The following is a 19235-nucleotide window of genomic DNA, read 5'->3' on the forward strand; positions in this document are numbered from 1 at the left end:
TTATTCAAAATTTTTACAAAGCGGACCTTAAGCTAAAATTAAATAATATACAAAAAAAGATGCCGTAGAAAATAAAAAATACAAAAAAAAATGTTTACAAAAATATCAACAATTCTTAATTATGTGGGAGACAAATTATTAAATTAATAACTCGCGTTGTGGAATGTGTTTTCGTTTTCCGAGCGTCTGTTTTGTAAGACACTTTGATCACGACTGATTGGGTCGCTCTCAATTAATCGTTCGGAAGGTACAAAGTCTCAAAAGAGATGAGATACTGCTGATAAAAAGTCGGCCTTACAAAGAAAATACGTTTTTTTTTTAAATTTTGCTTTTTTATTTCTCAACATAATCTCCTTTTAGACGTATGCACTTGGACCACCGATCCTCCAGTTTCCCAATACCTTCCATAAAATAGAATTTTTCCAGGTCCTCAAAATAGGTGTTTGTTTCGCAGATTATCTGTTCATTTGACTAATAATTCTTACTCCCAAGCCATTTTTTTAAGCTTGGAAATAAATAATAGTCACATGGTGCTAAATCTGGAGAATAGGGTGAAGTAGAATTTCGTAGTGCAATTCACACAATGCTCTCTTGTGCGCGGAAGCATTGTCCTGGTGAAACAAAACTTTTTTCTTCGCCATGTGCGGCCTTTTTTCTTCAGCTCCGAATCAAATCGTCCCAAGAGATTGGAATAGTATTCTCCCGTAATTGTTCTGCCTTTTTCCAGATAATCCACATGAATTACACCTCGGGCATCCCAGAAAACCGTTGCCATCACCTTGTTGTCCGATAAACCGATCTGTGCCTTTTTCGGTGCCGTTTGTCCAGTTGAAATCCATTGCTTTGACTGTTCCTTACTCTATGGTGTATGGTAATGAATCCAGGTTTCGTCAACAGTCACAAAACGACGAAAAAATTCGTTTTTGTTTGCGTCAAGCAATGCCAAATTCTCCTTGTTTCCAACGCGTTCCCGAGAAATGTTTAGAGCATTTGCAATCTCTCTCAGCTTGATTCGGCGATCGTCCAATTTCATTCCTGCCAAAATTACCAGTGTTGATAAAACCGCATGAAACTTTCACAGTAATCAGCTGATAGAAAACACTAATAGAATAAAATAAAACAAACACTAATAGAATAAAATATTTACGAATTTTTAAAAATTTTTTTTCATTGTTAGGCCGATTTTTTATCTGCCCACCCTCTTAGTAATATTAAGAGCATACCTAACATCAAGAGAGAGAGAGAGAGAGAGAGAGAGAGATGTCGGTATTGCCGAAAGAACGTAAAGTTAATATAATGGAAAATAAACTTTAAATAGGTAATAATTTAGGTAATAACAACGCATGAAAGCAACCATGCTTAATTTACTCATAAACTATATTACATTCGCATATCCGTGTTGTCATAATATGTATGTCCTTGAACTAAAGGTAACATTAATTTCAAAGACCACATTTTTTTTAATAGCTTTGTTTGCTTTTATTTCTTTTACACTAGCTCGGGATACTTGTAACTATTTCAAGTCGTGGCAAGCACAACAACAACAACAACACACGCACTCTTGCCGCTCGTAGTGTGAGCTTAATTGCATATTGTATTTATTGTACAAATTGTATGCAGGCACAAAGACAAACTCAGAGCGTCAAGAGTTGCATGTGCCACAGTTTTACGGTTTTCTTTCTATGTCATGGGGGCAAAAATCTCTTTTAGTCAAGAAGCAACTACATATTTAGTGCAGACATATATAGTACACACACTAGTCAACATAATTTTAATTACCACTTGAGCAAAACCCTCTGCCTAAGCAGCGACACAAATACTTCTGACATACAAACACTTTCATACATATTACTTTTATTATATACAATATATATTTTTGTCTGTGGCATTCAACTGCTGCGCACATTTTTATTCGTAAAGGATTGTGAGGCACAAACAAAGCCTTTATTGACAATGCAAAATACAACAATGTGTGCGATTTTTTTTTCCATTTTGACTTCTTTTGTAATATACGAATTGCCTGTCTAGATCGGAAGCGCTAAGCATAACAGGCAATATTGCGCATATGCCGCATAATCCGGTCCCAATGTATTTTGCCACAACATACCTAAATCGATTATTGCTCATACAACAGACATTTTTTAAAGCATTCATTCATTGATTAATGCAAACGGAAAAGGATTTTTTAATTTTTTTTTAATGTATAGTATATATTTTTAATGTATAGACAAGTGATCTTTAAACCTATCAGAGAATTACATTTACCGAAAAAATGTAATAAAAATATGTTAAAAAGAAATTTAAACACACATTTATTTATGATTCTGATTTAGGAATATGCTCTGTAAAGATAAGAAAAGAAAGGTTAATTAAACAACACAAATTGTAGCTATGCAGATTTGCGTTTAATAACACCAACCTTATTCTCTAATTCTGTCAATACATTCCTTTCCGTATGATTATGAGGCATAGCAAACATTAGCTTCCTCCAAAAATGCGGATCATCTCGATTCAAATAAATGTTGTACTTCAAGTAAGACCTCAATTCAGAGTCTAGTGCATCAACATTTACATCTGGATACAATATTACAATTAGTCTCTTGTGTTTGTCCTCCGAAGTGGCTTTAATCGCAGAACGAAACTCAAAGCGACCCCACGACGAGTTGATAAATTCTTGCGTCAACAATATAATGGTTCTCTTGGAATCTTCAATCGATTTCAATATACATTCGGGAATCGATTCACCTAGCAACCAATCACGATTGTAATAACACACTTTATATTTCTTTGCTCCGTTCTCCAATGCCTCAACGAATTCCTCAGCATATTTTAAATCCACATGACAAAATGCTAGAAATGCATCGTGTTTCATAAGAAGACTTTCTTCAGGTTCTTGGAGGGGAAATCCACCGAAGACAATATCCATTTTCATATAGCCACATTAAAACAAATATTTTGCAGCGGAGATATAGGCAATATAAGATGATAAACATTGCTGTATTTGCTCCAGTTATTATAATTATTAAAGTAGTGGAATCAAACAATAATTCGCATTGATCTAATCTGAAGTTTATCATCAGACCAATATTTGGATCAGTACAATTAATACTGCCGCGATCCTCGATCTTGGCGTTTTTTAATGACAAATCTTATTAATCTCTGAGCTTCACAATTGCATATCCATGGATTGCCTGATAGCTTAAGGCGTAAAGTGCTTAATCGATTCGAAAAATATTCCAAAACTTGTTCATTTAAACCTTCGATATGGTTGTTGCTTAAGTCTAAATATGTCAAATTCAGAGGCAACTGATCAATGTCGATATCAGAAAGTCGATTATTACTCAGATGCAATTCACGAACTTCAGAATATCCGTACAATTTTCTTGTTGGCAATTTAGTTAGATTTGAGTACTCAAAATTGAGAGAAGTATTTCCAGTTATTGGAATCGGCAATTCCGGAATATCTTTATATAAAGTTGAACTCCTGCAATTAATATCAAATCTCATTTGCGGACGATCCAAAGTACAAGTGCACGAAGTGGGACATGTTCTTTTATGTATGTCAGAGATAAACCGACAGGTTTTCCATTTCCTTAGACACACAAAGGCTGAAATCTTGTAAACTTTGCTGTCAAATACATTTTCGTGAGGCACATCTATATCAATAATTTTTAGTTTTTTTATAGGATGCCAGTGTTTCTTCTATTCCATATGTGTCACTGGCGGACATGGTAACATAAAAATCTAAATATTCCAAATTATTTTGCAGAGCATCGGATCTGAAAAAGAATCTGAAATAAGTTATGTTTTTTTTAAGATAAACTTAATGTAAACAAACCTTAGCCAATCATATCTAACATAATAGCTTAATAGCCCTAGAAATTTTAAATTTGTTAAGTTTCGAAAATGATCTGCTACCAAAGAAATTATCGCGTGTTTTATATATATCTTTGATAAATTGGTTAATCCTTGAAACATATCTCTATCGATAGTTAAATTAACGTAGACTATGTGACTTCTGGTATCAAACTCAAAAAGTTCCAAATTTTTCATACCACTTAAAAAAGTTTTATTGCAATTCACTTCAACTATATTTATTGGTCCAGAAGCTACAATACGCAAATGAAGCTCTTTAAGTTGCTCATGCTCAATAGTATGTAATTCTCTGCAGGAATTATAGTTATTCGAATTTGCAAAAATAGAAAGACTTTTCAGATGTTTAAAATTGCTAATCAGTTTATTCGGCGATTGACATTTATCCATCATTGTCCACTCTAAGTGTTTTAAGTTTTGGAAAGAAGATGGGTGAATTTCAGCATCTTCTGGAATAGGCTTTGTTGTATACAAATTTAGTGTGTTAACATAAGGAATTATGCATTCATCAATAAAATCATTTTGAAACAATAATTCTTTTATTTCATAGAATTCTTTTATTTTAAACTCTTTACGTTTCACTTGGCAAATATGATCTGAACTGCTGATTACTGAATTTCCTTCAAAAAAATATGTGCTTCCAGCGCGATGATATTCAAACTTGAAATCATTTTCCATAGCGATCAGTTTAAGCTGTTTAAAATGCACATTCCCTTGTGATACTGTTTTATTTAAAGAAAGTCCACAATTAACCGGTAGACTTCGTACAACGAAAATTAATAAGTAAAAAAAACTTTGTGGAGCAACACTTCTAATATACATTCTATGCTCTTTGTCAAAAAGTGAGTCTTTGCTTGACGACAATTTAATTCAAACTAAAAGCGACCTGAACCGCGCATATTTTCATATGCTCATATGTGAAACTATTAATTGAGATTGAAATAACACACACACAGCCACATTTTACAGCAACAAAATCCATATCAGTGGTGATTTTAGCTAACCCAGCCGAAATATCAGCTCCGCACAGTGGCTTTGTTTTATTGTTCATCAAATCAAACTGAAAATCATGAAAAACATTGTGGTATTATTATTAAAATATACCAAATAAATATAATGAAAAATTCTACAATTTATCTAATTTGCCTAAATTTGGTATATGGATGCAGTACTACATTCAAAATATACCATAGAGTAAAAAATATACCAGATAGCGGATAAAAAATCAATTCAATATATGTTTCTTTTATTAATTATAAAATTATATTAAACAAATCAGAAGAAAAAATATTAGTACAAACATATTTACACAACAAATTTTTTGAAAACGACCCACTGTGCACCAACTACAACAACAACCACTGCGTAGAAAGTGCTTGGAGCCATGTATAGTACATATATATTTATTTATTTATTGTAGAATAAAATTGTATAGTTCAACAACTGAGAACAACAAGTCCTCTTCTTACGTTTTTCGATTAACTATACTCTACTAAAGTATTAAATTTCAAAGTTATTTATTTAGCAATTCAGTTTTTATAAATCAAATTTACATTTTTATAAGTTCGATCTGAAATAAAAGAAAAAATAAATATTAAAACATGAGTTTTTTCAACAATATTTTCATTTTTTAATTAATACCAACCTTTGAATCTACAAGGCATCTTCTTAAACATTCCTTAGCATATGTTTGTGAGGCATCGCAAACATTAGCTTTCTCCAAAATTGGGAATCATTTCGATTCAAAAAAGTGTTGTACTTCAAATAAGACTTCAAATCAGAGTCTAGGTTATTAATATCCACATTCGGATACAATATCACGATAAGTCGTTTCTTATTATGGAGCGAACTGGCTTTAATCGCAGAACGAAACTCAAAGCGACCCCACGACGAGTTGATAAAGTCTGGCGTCAACAATATAATGGTTCTCTTGGATTCTTCGATAGAGCTCAATATACATTCGGCAATCGATTCCCCTGGCAACCAAACACGATGGTAATAACACACTTTATATTTCTTCGCTCCGTTCTCCAGTGCCTCAACGAATTCCTCAGCATATTTTGAATCCATATGGCAAAACGCTAGAAATGCATCGTGTTTCATAAGAATGCTTTCTTCGGGTTTCGTGCGGGAAATACACCAAAGACAATATCCATTTTCATATAGCCACATTAAGATGTTTTGCTTGTAATAGCAAAATACGAGTATTAAGATAATTAATGCCAAAGTTACTCCAATTATGATAATTCCTTTGACATAATTAGCATATGGATCGCAAATATCATATCCAATGCTTAACATTTGTCCAATATCGGGATCACTGCACTCGATACCATCTCGATCCTCGATCTTGGGATACTTCAAAACAAATTCTATAAGATTCTTGGCGTTGCAGTCGCAGATCCATGGATTGCCTGATAGCTTAATGCTTAAACTGCTTGATCGGTTCCAAAGAAATTCCAGAACTTGTTCATCAAGTTTTTCCAGACGATTGTTGCGCAAGTCCAAATATGTCAAATTTGTTGGCAATTGATCAACAAATAAGTTTTGGAGTTGATTATTAAGCAAATGCAATTCCCGCGCTTCGGCGTAGCCATCAACAGTGTTCTTTGGCAATATTGTAATGCTGTTGTTATTAAATTTGAGAGTCGTGTTGCCAATAATTGGAATCGGCAATACGGGAATCTTAACATAATAATGATTACATGAAATATCAAAACGCATTTCTAAACGATCCAAAGTGCAGTCACAAAAATGCGGACAGGTCACATTATTTATGCCCGAAATGAATTTGCAAGTTCTCTTTTCTTTTACGCATATAAACGCTGTTATATTGTCTTTTAAAAATCGAAATTGATATTCTTTGGGCGTCTCAATTATTTGAAGCTTTTTATAAGTAGCTAAATATTGCTTCACTTCATCATCTTTTTGGTAACTATATGGAGGAGTTATTACCAAATGCTCCAAATTATTTCGTAAGGTCTCTGAGCTAAAATATAGAGATCATTCACATTAAATCAAATTCAATTTAATTAAATTCAACTTAATGAACATACCTCAATATTTTATATCCAAATCCGATTGTATTCGTAAGGTTTAGAAATTTCAAATTTGTCAAATTTTGAAAATGATCACTTTCTATGGCGATTATTCCGTTTATCAAAATAATCTTTGATAATTTTGGCAATCCTTGAAACATTTGCTTATCTATATACAGATGAACATTTTCGTCTTTAAATCCTCCATTAAACTCAAATACTTCCAAATTTCGTAATCCACTTAGAAATGCTTTATTCATTTTAATGAAAATATCATCAGGTACTGCCTGAAGAAGAATGTGCAGCTCTTTGAGTTGTTCATGTTGAACAGCATCCAATTCACTATAATCATCAACTGTATTGAAATATAATTTTAACTTTAGGCTTTCAAGATGTTTATAGTTGCTTAATAACTTATTCATGGGCTGTTTTTTTTTTTTGCAATTCCCAAGTTAAATGTTTCAAGTTGTATAAACTTGATGGTTGAATTAGGCTTTTTTCATCAATCACATCTTCTGTAATCAATGTGATTTTCTCAACACGTGGAGCAACACATTCTTTAAAAAATTGAAATCTAATTGATTTATTCGCTTCTAATTGTTCTATTTGCGGTCGGCAAGAATCGTTGACATTTTTAATTGAAGCCACACCATCAAAATAAAAAACCGTTTTGGGAATGAATTCCACCCAAATAGTCAAATACACAAGTCTCTTCTGTTAAAAGAAGCTCTAAGATTCCAGCATCTCTCCAATTACTTTCGATATTTAAACCATTAGCAGCAACATTTCCAATTAGGAATATGACTAAACAATAAATTGTATCACTTTGAAAATACATTTTCGATTATTTGCCGAAACTGAGGTCTTCACTTAGTATTCGCTTTATTGAGACTGAAAAAATAAACAAAATTTTTTACACATTCGATTCCCATTATTTTATACTTTTCTTATCTGACTTAAATCAATCATACCCAACTATAGAATGCCCTTTATTTTTGCATACTTCTAAATACTTCACTTGATTATATTTGTTGAAAATAACAAATAACAAACATACTCAAGATGTAACAAAGCCGAACGAAGCAGTATCAACAGTTCATAATAAATCCAAATAGGAAATTAAAAATAGATTTTTTAAAGAACATAAATTAGTTCTGAATCATATCGATAAACAAAAAGTTAATAAAAGTTTCTATAAGAGCATGTGTAATTCTTTTTCTCTTAACATATGAATTCTGAACTTTTTTGTATACCTCGCATATTTTTGGGAACACGCATGTGATGTTATTAATTGACAGAAATTGATTAAAATAACGAAAACAACATTTGACATTTTTATACAAAAAACTTTGCAACAAAACATTGTATTTGATAATTTAAATTTCGCATCCACACACTCTATTCAAAATCGCTACCAACCGAGCTTATGCTAAAATTACATAATATACATAAAATTCTTGACATAGAAACAGTGTTTACAAAAATATCAACAGTTCTTATTAATTATATAATATTAAACAAATCAAAAGAAAAACAAGTAAGAAAGCTACAGTCGAGTGTACCCGACTGTGAGAACCCGCTACCCATTTTGAATAGAAGTAATATATTTTGCGGTATTATTCTCAAAATATACCAAATATACTGAAAAAATACTAAAAATATAGCAAATGCTATATGTGGTATATCGATGTGGTACCGCAATCAAAATATACCTTAGACGGCACAATGTACCAGATTGTCAGTCAAAGCAACTAAGACCCTCAGTAAGTAGGCGTTTTTGCCCATACAAAAGTATTTCTTTAATAACTTCGACAATTTTTATCTGATCGCAACCAACTTTTCAGGAATCATAACTACTTTATTTATAATTGTATATACCTAATTTCGCAACTCTAGCTTTAAAACTACGCTGTTATTCGATTTTTTTGATTTGCGGGGGCGGAAGTGGGCGTGACAAAAATTTGAAATAAACTTGATCTGCGTGCAAACATAACAAATGCTGTCGAAAAATTATAGCGCTATCTCTTATAGTCTCTGAGATCTAGGTGTTCATACGGACAGACGAACAGACAGACAGACGGGCATGGCTATATCGTCTCGGCTGTTGGCGCTGATCAAGAATATATATACTTTATAGGGTCGGAGATGCCTCCTTCTACCTGTTACATACACTTCCTGTCGGCACAAAGTTACAATACCCTTCTACCCTATGGGTAGCGGGTATAAATATTGGTACAAATTCTTTCATGATAAGCATCAAATATTTTTTCACAACGAACCACTACGTAGCAATTGCTTGGATCCATGTACATATACATATATTTATTTATTTATTGTATAATTAAATTGTGTAGTTCAGCAACTGAGGCACAACAAGTGATTTTCTCACTTTTTCGATTAACTAAAGTAAAGTTTTTTATTTCAAAGTTATTTATTTAGCAGTGCAGTTTTTATAAATCAAATTTACTTTTTTATAAGTTCCATCTGAAATAAAAGAAAATATAAATATTAAAACATGAATTCTTTCAACAATATTTTTATTTTTTAATAAATTCTAACCTTTGAATCTAAAAGGCATCTTCTGAAATATTCCTTAGCATATGGTTGTGAGGCATAGCAAACATTAGCTTTCTCCAAAATTGGGAATCATCTCGATTCAAATAAGTGTTGTACTTCAAATAAGACTTCAAATCAGAGTCTAGGTTATTAATATCCACATTCGGATACAATATCACGATAAGTCGTTTCTTATTATGGAGCGAACTGGCTTTAATCGCAGAACGAAACTCAAAGCGACCCCACGACGAGTTGATAAAGTCTGGCGTCAACAATATAATGGTTCTCTTGGATTCTTCGATAGAGCTCAATATGCATTCGGGAATCGATTCCCCTGGCAACCAATCACGATGGTAATAACACACTTTATATTTCTTCGCTCCGTTCTCCAGAGCCTCAACGAATTCCTCAGCATATTTTAAATCCACATGACAAAACGCTAGAAATGCATCGTGTTTCATAAGAAGACTTTCTTCAGGTTCCGGGCGGGAAATCCATCGAAGACAATATCCATTTTCATATAGCCACATTAAGATGTTTTGCTTGTAATAGCAAAATACGAGTATTAAGATAATTAATGCCAAAGTTACTCCAATTATGATAATTCCTTTGACATAATTAGCATATGGATCGCAAATATCATATCCAATGCTTAACATTTGTCCAATATCGGGATCACTGCACTCGATACCATCTCGATCCTCGATCTTGGGATACTTCAAAACAAATTCTATAAGATTCTTGGCGTTGCAGTCGCAGATCCATGGATTGCCTGATAGCTTAATGCTTAAACTGCTTGATCGGTTCCAAAGAAATTCCAGAACTTGTTCATCAAGTTTTTCCAGACGATTGTTGCGCAAGTCCAAATATGTCAAATTTGTTGGCAATTGATCAACAGTTAAGTTTTGAAGTTGATTATTAAGCAAATGCAATTCCCGTGCTTCGGCGTAGCCATCAACAGTGTTGTTTGGCAATATTGTAATGTTGTTGTTATTAAATTTGAGAGTAGTGTTGCCAATAATTGGAATCGGCAATACGGGAATCTTAACATAATAGTGATGACATGAAATATCAAAGCGCATTTCTAAACGATCCAAAATGCAGTCACAAATATGCGGACAGGTGACATTATTTATGCCCGAAATGAATTGACAAGTTCTCTCTTTTTGTACGCATATAAACGCTGTTATATTGTCATTGAAAAATTGATAATGATAATCTTTGAGCGTCTCAATAATTTGAAGCTTTTTATAGGTAGCTAAATATTGCTTCACATCATCTGTTTGGAAATAATATGGAGGAGTTATTACCAAATGCTCCAAATTATTTCGTAAGGTTTCTGAGCTAAAATATAGAAATCATTCACATTAAATCAAATTCAATTTAATTAAATTCAACTTAATGAACATACCTTAATATTTTATATCCAAATTCTAATGTAGTCGTAAAGCTTAGAAATTTCAAATTTGTCAAATTTTGAAAATGATCATTTTCGATGGTAATTATTCCGTTTATCAAAATAATCTTTGATAATTTTGGCAATCCTTGAAACATTTGCTTATCTATATACAGATGAACATTTTCGTCTTTAAATCCTCCATTAAACTCAAACACTTCCAAATTTCGTAACCCACTTAAAAATGTTTTATTCATTTTAATGAAAATATCATCAGGTACTGCCTGAAAAAGAATGTGCAGCTATTTGAGTTGTTCATGTTGAACAGCATCGAATTCACTATAATCATCAACTGTATCGAACGATAATTCTAAAGTTAGGCTTTCAAGATGTTTATAGTTGCTTAATAACTTATTTATGGGCTGTTTTTTCTGCAATTCCCAAGTTAAATGTTTCAAGTTGTATAAACTAGATGGTTGAATTAGGCTTTTTTCATCAATGTCATTGTCTGTAATCAATGTGATTTTCTCAACACGTGGAGCAACACATTCTTTAAAAAATTGAAATCTAATTGATTCATTCGCTTCTAATTGTTGTCTTTGCGGTCGGCAAGAATCGTTTAGATTTTTAATTGAAGCCACACCATCAAAACTGAACAGGTTTTGGGAATGAATTCCACCCCAATAGTCAAATTCACAAGTCTCTTCAGTTAAATCAATCTCTAAGCTTCCAGCATCTCTCCAATTACTTTCGATATTTAAACCATTAGCAGCAACATTTCCAATTAGCAATATGACTACACAATAAATTGTATCACTTTGAAAACACATTTTCAATTATTTGCCGAAACTGAGGTCTTCACTTAGTATTCGCTTTATTGAGACTGAAGCAACAAACAAAATTGTTTACGCATGCGAGTCATATAATTTTATACTTTTCTTATCTGTCTCCAATTAAACATGCCCAACTATAGAATACCCTATATTTTTGCATGATTATATTTGTTAAAAATAACAAATAACAAAATTACTCAAGATGTCAACAAAGCCGACCTTAAGCTAAAATTAAGCAGTATCAAAAGTTCAGGGACAAAACAAAAGCATTGGGAACGAAAGCTTGTTCAAAAAATCAAAATAGGAAATTAAAAATAGATTTTTTTAAAGAACAAAAACTAGTTCTGAATCATTTCGATAAACAAAAAGTTAATAAAAGTTTCTATTAGAGCATGTGTGATCCTTTTTCTCTTAATAAATGTAGTCTGAACTTTTGGGTATACCTCGCATATTTTGGGAACATGCATGTGACGTTATCAATTGACAGAAATTGATTAAAATAACGAAAACAACATTTGACATTTGACATTTTTATACAAAAAACATTGTAACAAACAAGTTTTTTCAATTATTTGAAATATTTTGTAAAGATTATTTCAGTTTATTCTATGTAGATCTTGATTCGATAAGTTTACAACTCAGATTAGAATTTTCTGTACCCACTTTATTCAAAATTTATACAAAGCCGAGCTTAAGCTAAAATTAAATAATATTTTTGTTGTCATAAAATATAAAAATAAACAAAAAAATGTTAAACTATCAATAGTTCTTAATAATGTGGGAGACAAATTATTGACTAAATAACACGCGTTATAGAATGTCTTTTCGTTTTCCGAGCGTCTGTTTTGTAAAACACTTCGATCAAGACTGATTGGGTCGCTCTCAATTAATCATTCGGAAGGTACAAAGTCTCAAAAGTGATGAGAGAGTAATATTAAGAGTGTAGCAAACATCAAGAGAGAGAGAGAGAGAGAGAGAGAGAGAGAGAGATGTCGGTATAGCCGAGATAACGTAAAGTTAATGTAATGAAAAATAAACTTTAATTAAGTAATAATTTAGGTAATAACAAAGCATGAAAGCAAGTTCTTACAAAACTTATATAAACAAACAAGTAATGTTTACATTTTTATGCATATTACTATATAATAAAGGTTATGGATTTAATTTATGCATTAAACTTATTTGTTCGTGCATTTTTCTACAGTATACTTTTCTGAGTGCATTTCCAAATAACGGCCATTTGGCCCAGACTCAAGTGCAGTTATTGCAACTACAAGGAAAGGTAATCATTATAGCCATGCGATTGCAAGCAATACTCATCGTCCAAAAAGCCCATTTCAAATGGTTGTTGGCAAAGCACAAACAAGATATCTTGCCATAATAATTTCTAAAAGTCGTTTTGAAGAACATCATGTATGTCCAGTGGCATTGAAAGAAAGGTTTGTTATATAAACACAATACAATTCAGTATAATGTGTGTAACAGAGGTGTAGGCTAGTCGCTATATACCTTTCGGTATCGGATGGCATTAGCAAGTCGAAAGGCGCGAAGCTATCGGTATCATCAGTAATAGATCAGTTGTCAAATGTAGAACAGAAGCAGCAGCAACTGTCAGTCTTAGAGAAATCAGAAGCAGTATTATTAAAGTTAATCAAACTGTATTTTTACACATATAATATTATTAATTATTCGTATATTACATATTAAAGGTTATTTATGTAAGTAACCACATTTACATGTATGCTAATTTAAAAATAACTTGATATTGATGACGTAGGAAGTTTACTAAAAGTTTAACTTAACATATTTAACACTTAACTTACACGATTGTTCATAATCACGCTGGACTGTAGTTTAAGTCTCTTTTTTTTTTTTTTTTTTGTATAAATTATACAAACGTTTTCAACGGTTCCACGGTTGTTGTCGTTGTCCATTTTATTTTTGCTGTGACCGACATGTGACCCCCAGATTTACACACACATACACACAAATTCAACTTCATGGCTCGCTGACTTTAAATTTGGTTGCAGTAGAGAGCCACAAAAAAAAAAAAGGGTTGTGCAATAATTCATCAATTTGAGTGTCCTGGCCACAGCTAGCATTTTTGCTATCAGGCATATTAATTATGCAAATCATTTTACAGTTGCCACACGCAACTGTTAAACTCCCACGAATCGACTTGACTGATTTAAAGACTCTTCACAATATGCACTTCTTTGTGCGGGAAAGTTGTCAGCTGCAACTTAAATGCAAGCCAAAGAACTTGAAGAACTCTCGCAAAGCTCAAAAACTTTTTAATGGATATCACTTAAAGCACCACACACACTCTGGTATTGCATATTAAGCGACACTCACTTGCTCAACTAAAGAGTATTAAGCACTTATAAAGATAATATTGCGAACGGAACGCAAAAAGCATTAAGTTGCTATAAAGAAATGTTGGGCTTTTAATCTGTGTATATCTTTAATAAATTGAATATTTCGTGCAACATGTTAGAAAAGTCTGGCAAAAGTGTTGAGTGCTTAGCAAAGTGAACACGAAACTCAAAATGCCCCACAGCAGTTGCCACAGTGCAAAAACAACTTTTGGAGACACACAAGCAAACACACACAGACATAGAAATATGTACATGTTCATTTGGTTGCATGACAGTCACGGCCAGACAAGACTGACATTTGAAAATGCCAAAGAAACAACAAAAAATAAAAAATAGCTGGAAAAAAACAAACTAGAAAACGGCGAAAGGGAAAAGGATCATCGGACAAATAAACAAATCGTAGACAATTGAGTGACTGACGTGCTGTTTACTGAGACTGTAACTGACACACACACACACACACCCAGTGAGCAGCGAGCTGACTCGCGAGCAGACTGAAAGCAATTAGAATTCAATATGTTCGTCAGGACGACATGTAATTAAGTGTAATTTGGCCAGACAACCCAAAAAAAAAAATGGAAGTAGAGAACAGCAGAAGACACTAAAGCCAAGTTGACAGTTGAGAATATTACGACAAGAGTTATGAATCAGGTAGAGAGCGCAAAGGCGAATATGCCATCAATGCAAAGATATATGTGCATATAACAAGAATATAACCGAGTCGTCCTAGTGCAATAACGTAAATCAAAGACTGTCGAGCAAAAAAGTCCTTGACAGTGTGCGGCAAAAGGCCGGCAAAAGTCTCTCTACACAGAGTATGTATGAGTACTATATACTCAACTTTCAATTATTGAATGGAATGACTAAAGTTGACTCACACACATACACACACACAGAGGTAAACGTAACAAACAAATATTTGTAGCATACCCACAGGCGCTTCATGTAAACGCCGCATGTCGAGCGCCAATTAAATCCCAAAAACGTAAACAATTTCGTTGCATTTCCATTTCACACTAGTTACCAGTGAAAATAACAAGACAGAATGCAGTAACCGAGCAAATAACTGCCAAGCAAGACTATAAACTACCCTACAAATTGTTATTATCTTTTATTAAATGTGAGTATGAGTAAGGAACTTGCATTTATTTATCTTCTACTCAGTAAATTAGATTTCATAGTCATTTAGTTATGGAACTTACTCAGTAAAGACCTCAGAAATATACCCTTTCCCATCACCGGGCTCACAGGGTAGACTTATGTTCGCGTGCTCTGCTGCGTTTACTGTGCTCAACTTGTTGGTAATTTGCCCCCACTCACACGCTCATGATTTCACTTTTGCCGCAGACTTTCCCAATATATATCTGTGTGGCCTCGTCTGTGGTCGTTGCGGACCCTTTGAGCCGAAAGTGAATGCGTACACACTCACAACCAGATATATGTATGTATATATACATATAAGATGGCAAGTCGCATTTATCTTGTGGCTTCGAAATTAGCATTTGGCATTTTGAATTTCTCGACGCGTTTGGTAAAACTTTTGTTACAATTTTCTTTGCAGCTTTTAATAGAACTTTGGTGTTGTGCTCAAATAAGGTCAACGGAAATGTTCTCCAATTAGTGATAGCCATCAAACACTCTTTAATATCAAATCTTGTAATTTTCTTTGCAGACAATCCGCTTAAAATGCAAGCTCAATTTATGTGAAAAGACAACTAGAAAGGAAATTGCACAAGAACTTCAAATATGTCGAATGTGAGCTTCAATAAATGTTACTCTATTTTAAAAACAATTTAATTAAATGTGTTATTTAATGTAGTTGCTGAACATGGACAAATCAAATGGGAATGGCGTCTATGCCACAGGCAGTTGCCACACGGATAATGCAGCTGCCACAACAGCAATAACAACAACAACAACCAGCACATCAACAGCGAATAATATAAACATTATGAATGGCGCCGCAGCCGTTGCAGCTGCTGCAGCAGCCGCCACGTTACCCACATCCGCCTCCAGCGAGGATCTCAGTCAGAGCCTGTCGGAGTACACAGATGCCGATGAGAGCATATCAGCGCCGACAGAATTTCTCGCCGAGGTGAGTGAGCCTGATGCAACTTTGCAAATGCCAAATGCAACAAAGTTGGAATAAATTTCATTTAAAATCCTTTCAAGAGCATTTACGAAAAGTGCTTTTTTGTGTGCAACCCGGAAACTTATTGATTGCTAATAAATTGTTTTTTCGAGCGCATTTTAACTTTAAGTCGCAGACAACTTTTTGTCATTGTTGAAAATGGATCTTTTGACGCATTTTCATTACAATATTATCTGTGTATTGCAGTTTCTGTCGGCAGTCATGCTCAAGGACTACAAGAAGGCTTTGAAATACTGCAAATTGAGTGAGTGAACAGAACATATATATACAACTATTGTCAGGCTATAACTAATAACTTTTCTATCTATAAATATGCAGTTCTGCAATACGAGCCGAACAATGGCACGGCCAAAGAGTTCTATCCCCTCATCTTGGACAAGCTGCGCGGTAAGTGCGGCCACATTTATTTATCCCCATTGTGACTTTGTTAATTAATCGCAACGTCCACACACCCACACAGTGGCCGCATCAAGTGACAGCGACGAGAACTACAATAAATCATCATCACCTGAGCTGGCTTTGGATCTGGAGCAGCCCTGCGAGGATAGCGTTAGCAGCCACAGCAGCAGTCGCAACAATTGCTCCGATGAGGACAACGATGATGAAGCTAATGACGACGATGAGGAGGATGATGATGATGATGACGATGATGTTGATGTTGATGAGGACGATGACGTGGACATTGAGGATGACGATGACATCGATGTGGTCGACGTGGAGGAGGAGGAGAGCAGCAGTGGCGATGATTACGAGCTGCCCATTGACGAGCAACAAGATGTCGCTGCAGTCCAAGATGGCTTGGCAGCTCATGCATCACATTCCCACTCACACTCCCACAATGATTCCGGCTCATCACGCAACTCATCGAGTGGCGGCGGCGGCGGGCGGAGCGACAATACAACGCACTCGTATTCCAGTCTGCTGCTGGAGGAGGAGGACGACATTGTGCCAGTGAATTTGCAATTTGGCAACAAGGATGCAAGTGCAACAGATCTGGACATCAGTAATGGTAAGTCAGAGAAGTAATGAATGAATGAACTGTTATTTAATTAATCACTTCGTCTGCTTCTTAGGCAACAAAGTGATCTCCGCTTCCTGCAGCGATTCAGAGTCACCCACAGAGCCGCTGACACAAAGATTGGCAGCCATTCTGCGCTCCAAGTGCGGCGTCTCTTCCCGCAAAACTGGCGATGATAACGAGCCCTACTGAGGCGCATCTTTTATCAGCAATTTAGTTTATAGCGAATATTACTCGTACGCATATATGGATGAGTACTATACACACAACACAACTACAATATATTCTTGTACTTGAGCGAACAGTTTATAATTCCTTTTGCCCAACTAGTTTTCAACTAGTGCATATTCGCTTTACGAACCTAGAAACCGTCCCTAACAGCATACAATATTATACTTATATACTTACTACGACTATATTTCCAATTACTTACATTCTTTTTTTCTCTTTTTGGTTCCACAAACAAATTCCCTAGACAAACATATCGTACAAACTTAATAGGTATATACTATATATATAGTACTTCTAGTAGTCATACTTGTGTATTGCGTATGTAAAAAAAATGTATAATCAACAATTACTGAAATATAAACAACAAAAGAAATGCTCCATTTGTTATACGAGAGAGCTGCAATAATAATATATATATGACATATACAAATATATATACTATATAAATATATATATAATATATGAATTGTATAACAGAATCTATTTTAGTAAGACGCACAGGACTTGGCATATTGTTGGAAAACTTTACACATTTAGCATTTTATAGTGGACGATTTTTTTCCAGACAGTTTATAACATACCGTGTACTTAGTAATAATTTAGTAAACGAAGGCGAGATTGGATAAGTCTGATATTGTGGCAATGGGGGAAAGAAGTAAAACTACAACTGAAATGGTCCAAAAAGTCTAAAAAAAAAACTACGTAGAACGAAACCATAAATACATTTTTTGATTTTTTAATAAGCAAGCTCACATCGTATACATTTCGAAATGAATTATCTTACTAACGCTCTAAGGCGACAAATACATATTTGATTAACTACGTTAATTCATGAGAATTTTGAAAATTATGTATAGTAATTAAAATGTGTACTTAATTTAGTTCTATTTAAAAAAAAAAACTCATGTATTTAAATTATATTCGAATTGTATTGTATCTATCATTAGAAGTTGTAATAAAGAAAGAAGGCGATCAAATGATTGAGTTTTATTTAAATATCATGCAAATATAAAATGTGGTTCTATAAAAAAAATACAAACCTTCAGCTTACCTTCTCCTATACATTTGAGAAAGAAAAATTTCATATGCAAATTAATATTAAACTCATGGATGAGCATTTATTTTATATCCATTATCATAGAACTTTTAATGTCATTAGAGTTTTGAATAACATGATTTTGTGTTCGAATATGTGTTTTTTATAAAATGTGAATCGCAAGTTGAATGTTTTTAAAACATTTATCATAATTCTACTTTAAACAGTATCTTTTCTTTTTCATTTCCACTGATCCATTGTCTGTCATTTCATATGATTTAATGTGAATGCGAGTTGGACTGCTTGTATAACTTGTATAAAAAGTTGTAAGAAATTCGATTATACAATACGTTTTTGATATTGTATTTCAGCTATTTCGTGAGATGAAATACGGGGGTTATCTTTCATTTTTGATATGTAACAAACTACTCTGATGCACAATTTATTCGGTTTTTGATTGTGTTCTCAATTTGAATACTGTTTTTTTTTTTGCGATATATTTTAATACTAATATGATCCAACCACTTTTAAATTATTGTTTCTATGTATTTCCAGCACCGTTTAAATTAAATAATGTCAAAAATTATTGTAACAAAATTATTGCTATTATCATTGTTTTGTTGTGTAATAAATTATTTATGTAAGTTGCTCAGAATTAAAATCAGGTAATGAAGCTTTGTTTGTATCGTAAATTGCACATATTTGTATCTGTTTGCTATTTTCA

At 33.5% G+C, this 19235-nt stretch overlaps 1 protein-coding gene across 2 annotated transcripts in view; it reads left to right on the forward strand.

Moving 5' to 3' along the window:
- The window catches only part of LOC133839273 (germ cell nuclear acidic protein), a 45686-nt gene extending 27802 nt beyond the window's left edge, over window positions 1–17884 (forward strand). The window contains exons 2-8 of one of the 2 annotated variants that reach the window (XM_062270696.1): window positions 12901–12978; window positions 15747–15829; window positions 15894–16169; window positions 16413–16470; window positions 16545–16613; window positions 16687–17235; window positions 17300–17884. In XM_062270696.1, the coding sequence (XP_062126680.1) occupies window positions 15821–15829; window positions 15894–16169; window positions 16413–16470; window positions 16545–16613; window positions 16687–17235; window positions 17300–17436 (1098 nt within the window). In that variant the 5' untranslated portion in view covers window positions 12901–12978; window positions 15747–15820 and the 3' untranslated portion in view covers window positions 17437–17884. The remainder of the gene's footprint in view (window positions 1–12900; window positions 12979–15746; window positions 15830–15893; window positions 16170–16412; window positions 16471–16544; window positions 16614–16686; window positions 17236–17299) is intronic. The other variant, XM_062270695.1, reaches the window with a different exon arrangement.
- Window positions 17885–19235: the final 1351 nt, after the last annotated feature.

This window comes from Drosophila sulfurigaster, chromosome 2R, assembly GCF_023558435.1.
Source record: "Drosophila sulfurigaster albostrigata strain 15112-1811.04 chromosome 2R, ASM2355843v2, whole genome shotgun sequence".
In the NCBI taxonomy this organism is placed as follows: domain Eukaryota; kingdom Metazoa; phylum Arthropoda; class Insecta; order Diptera; family Drosophilidae; genus Drosophila; species Drosophila sulfurigaster.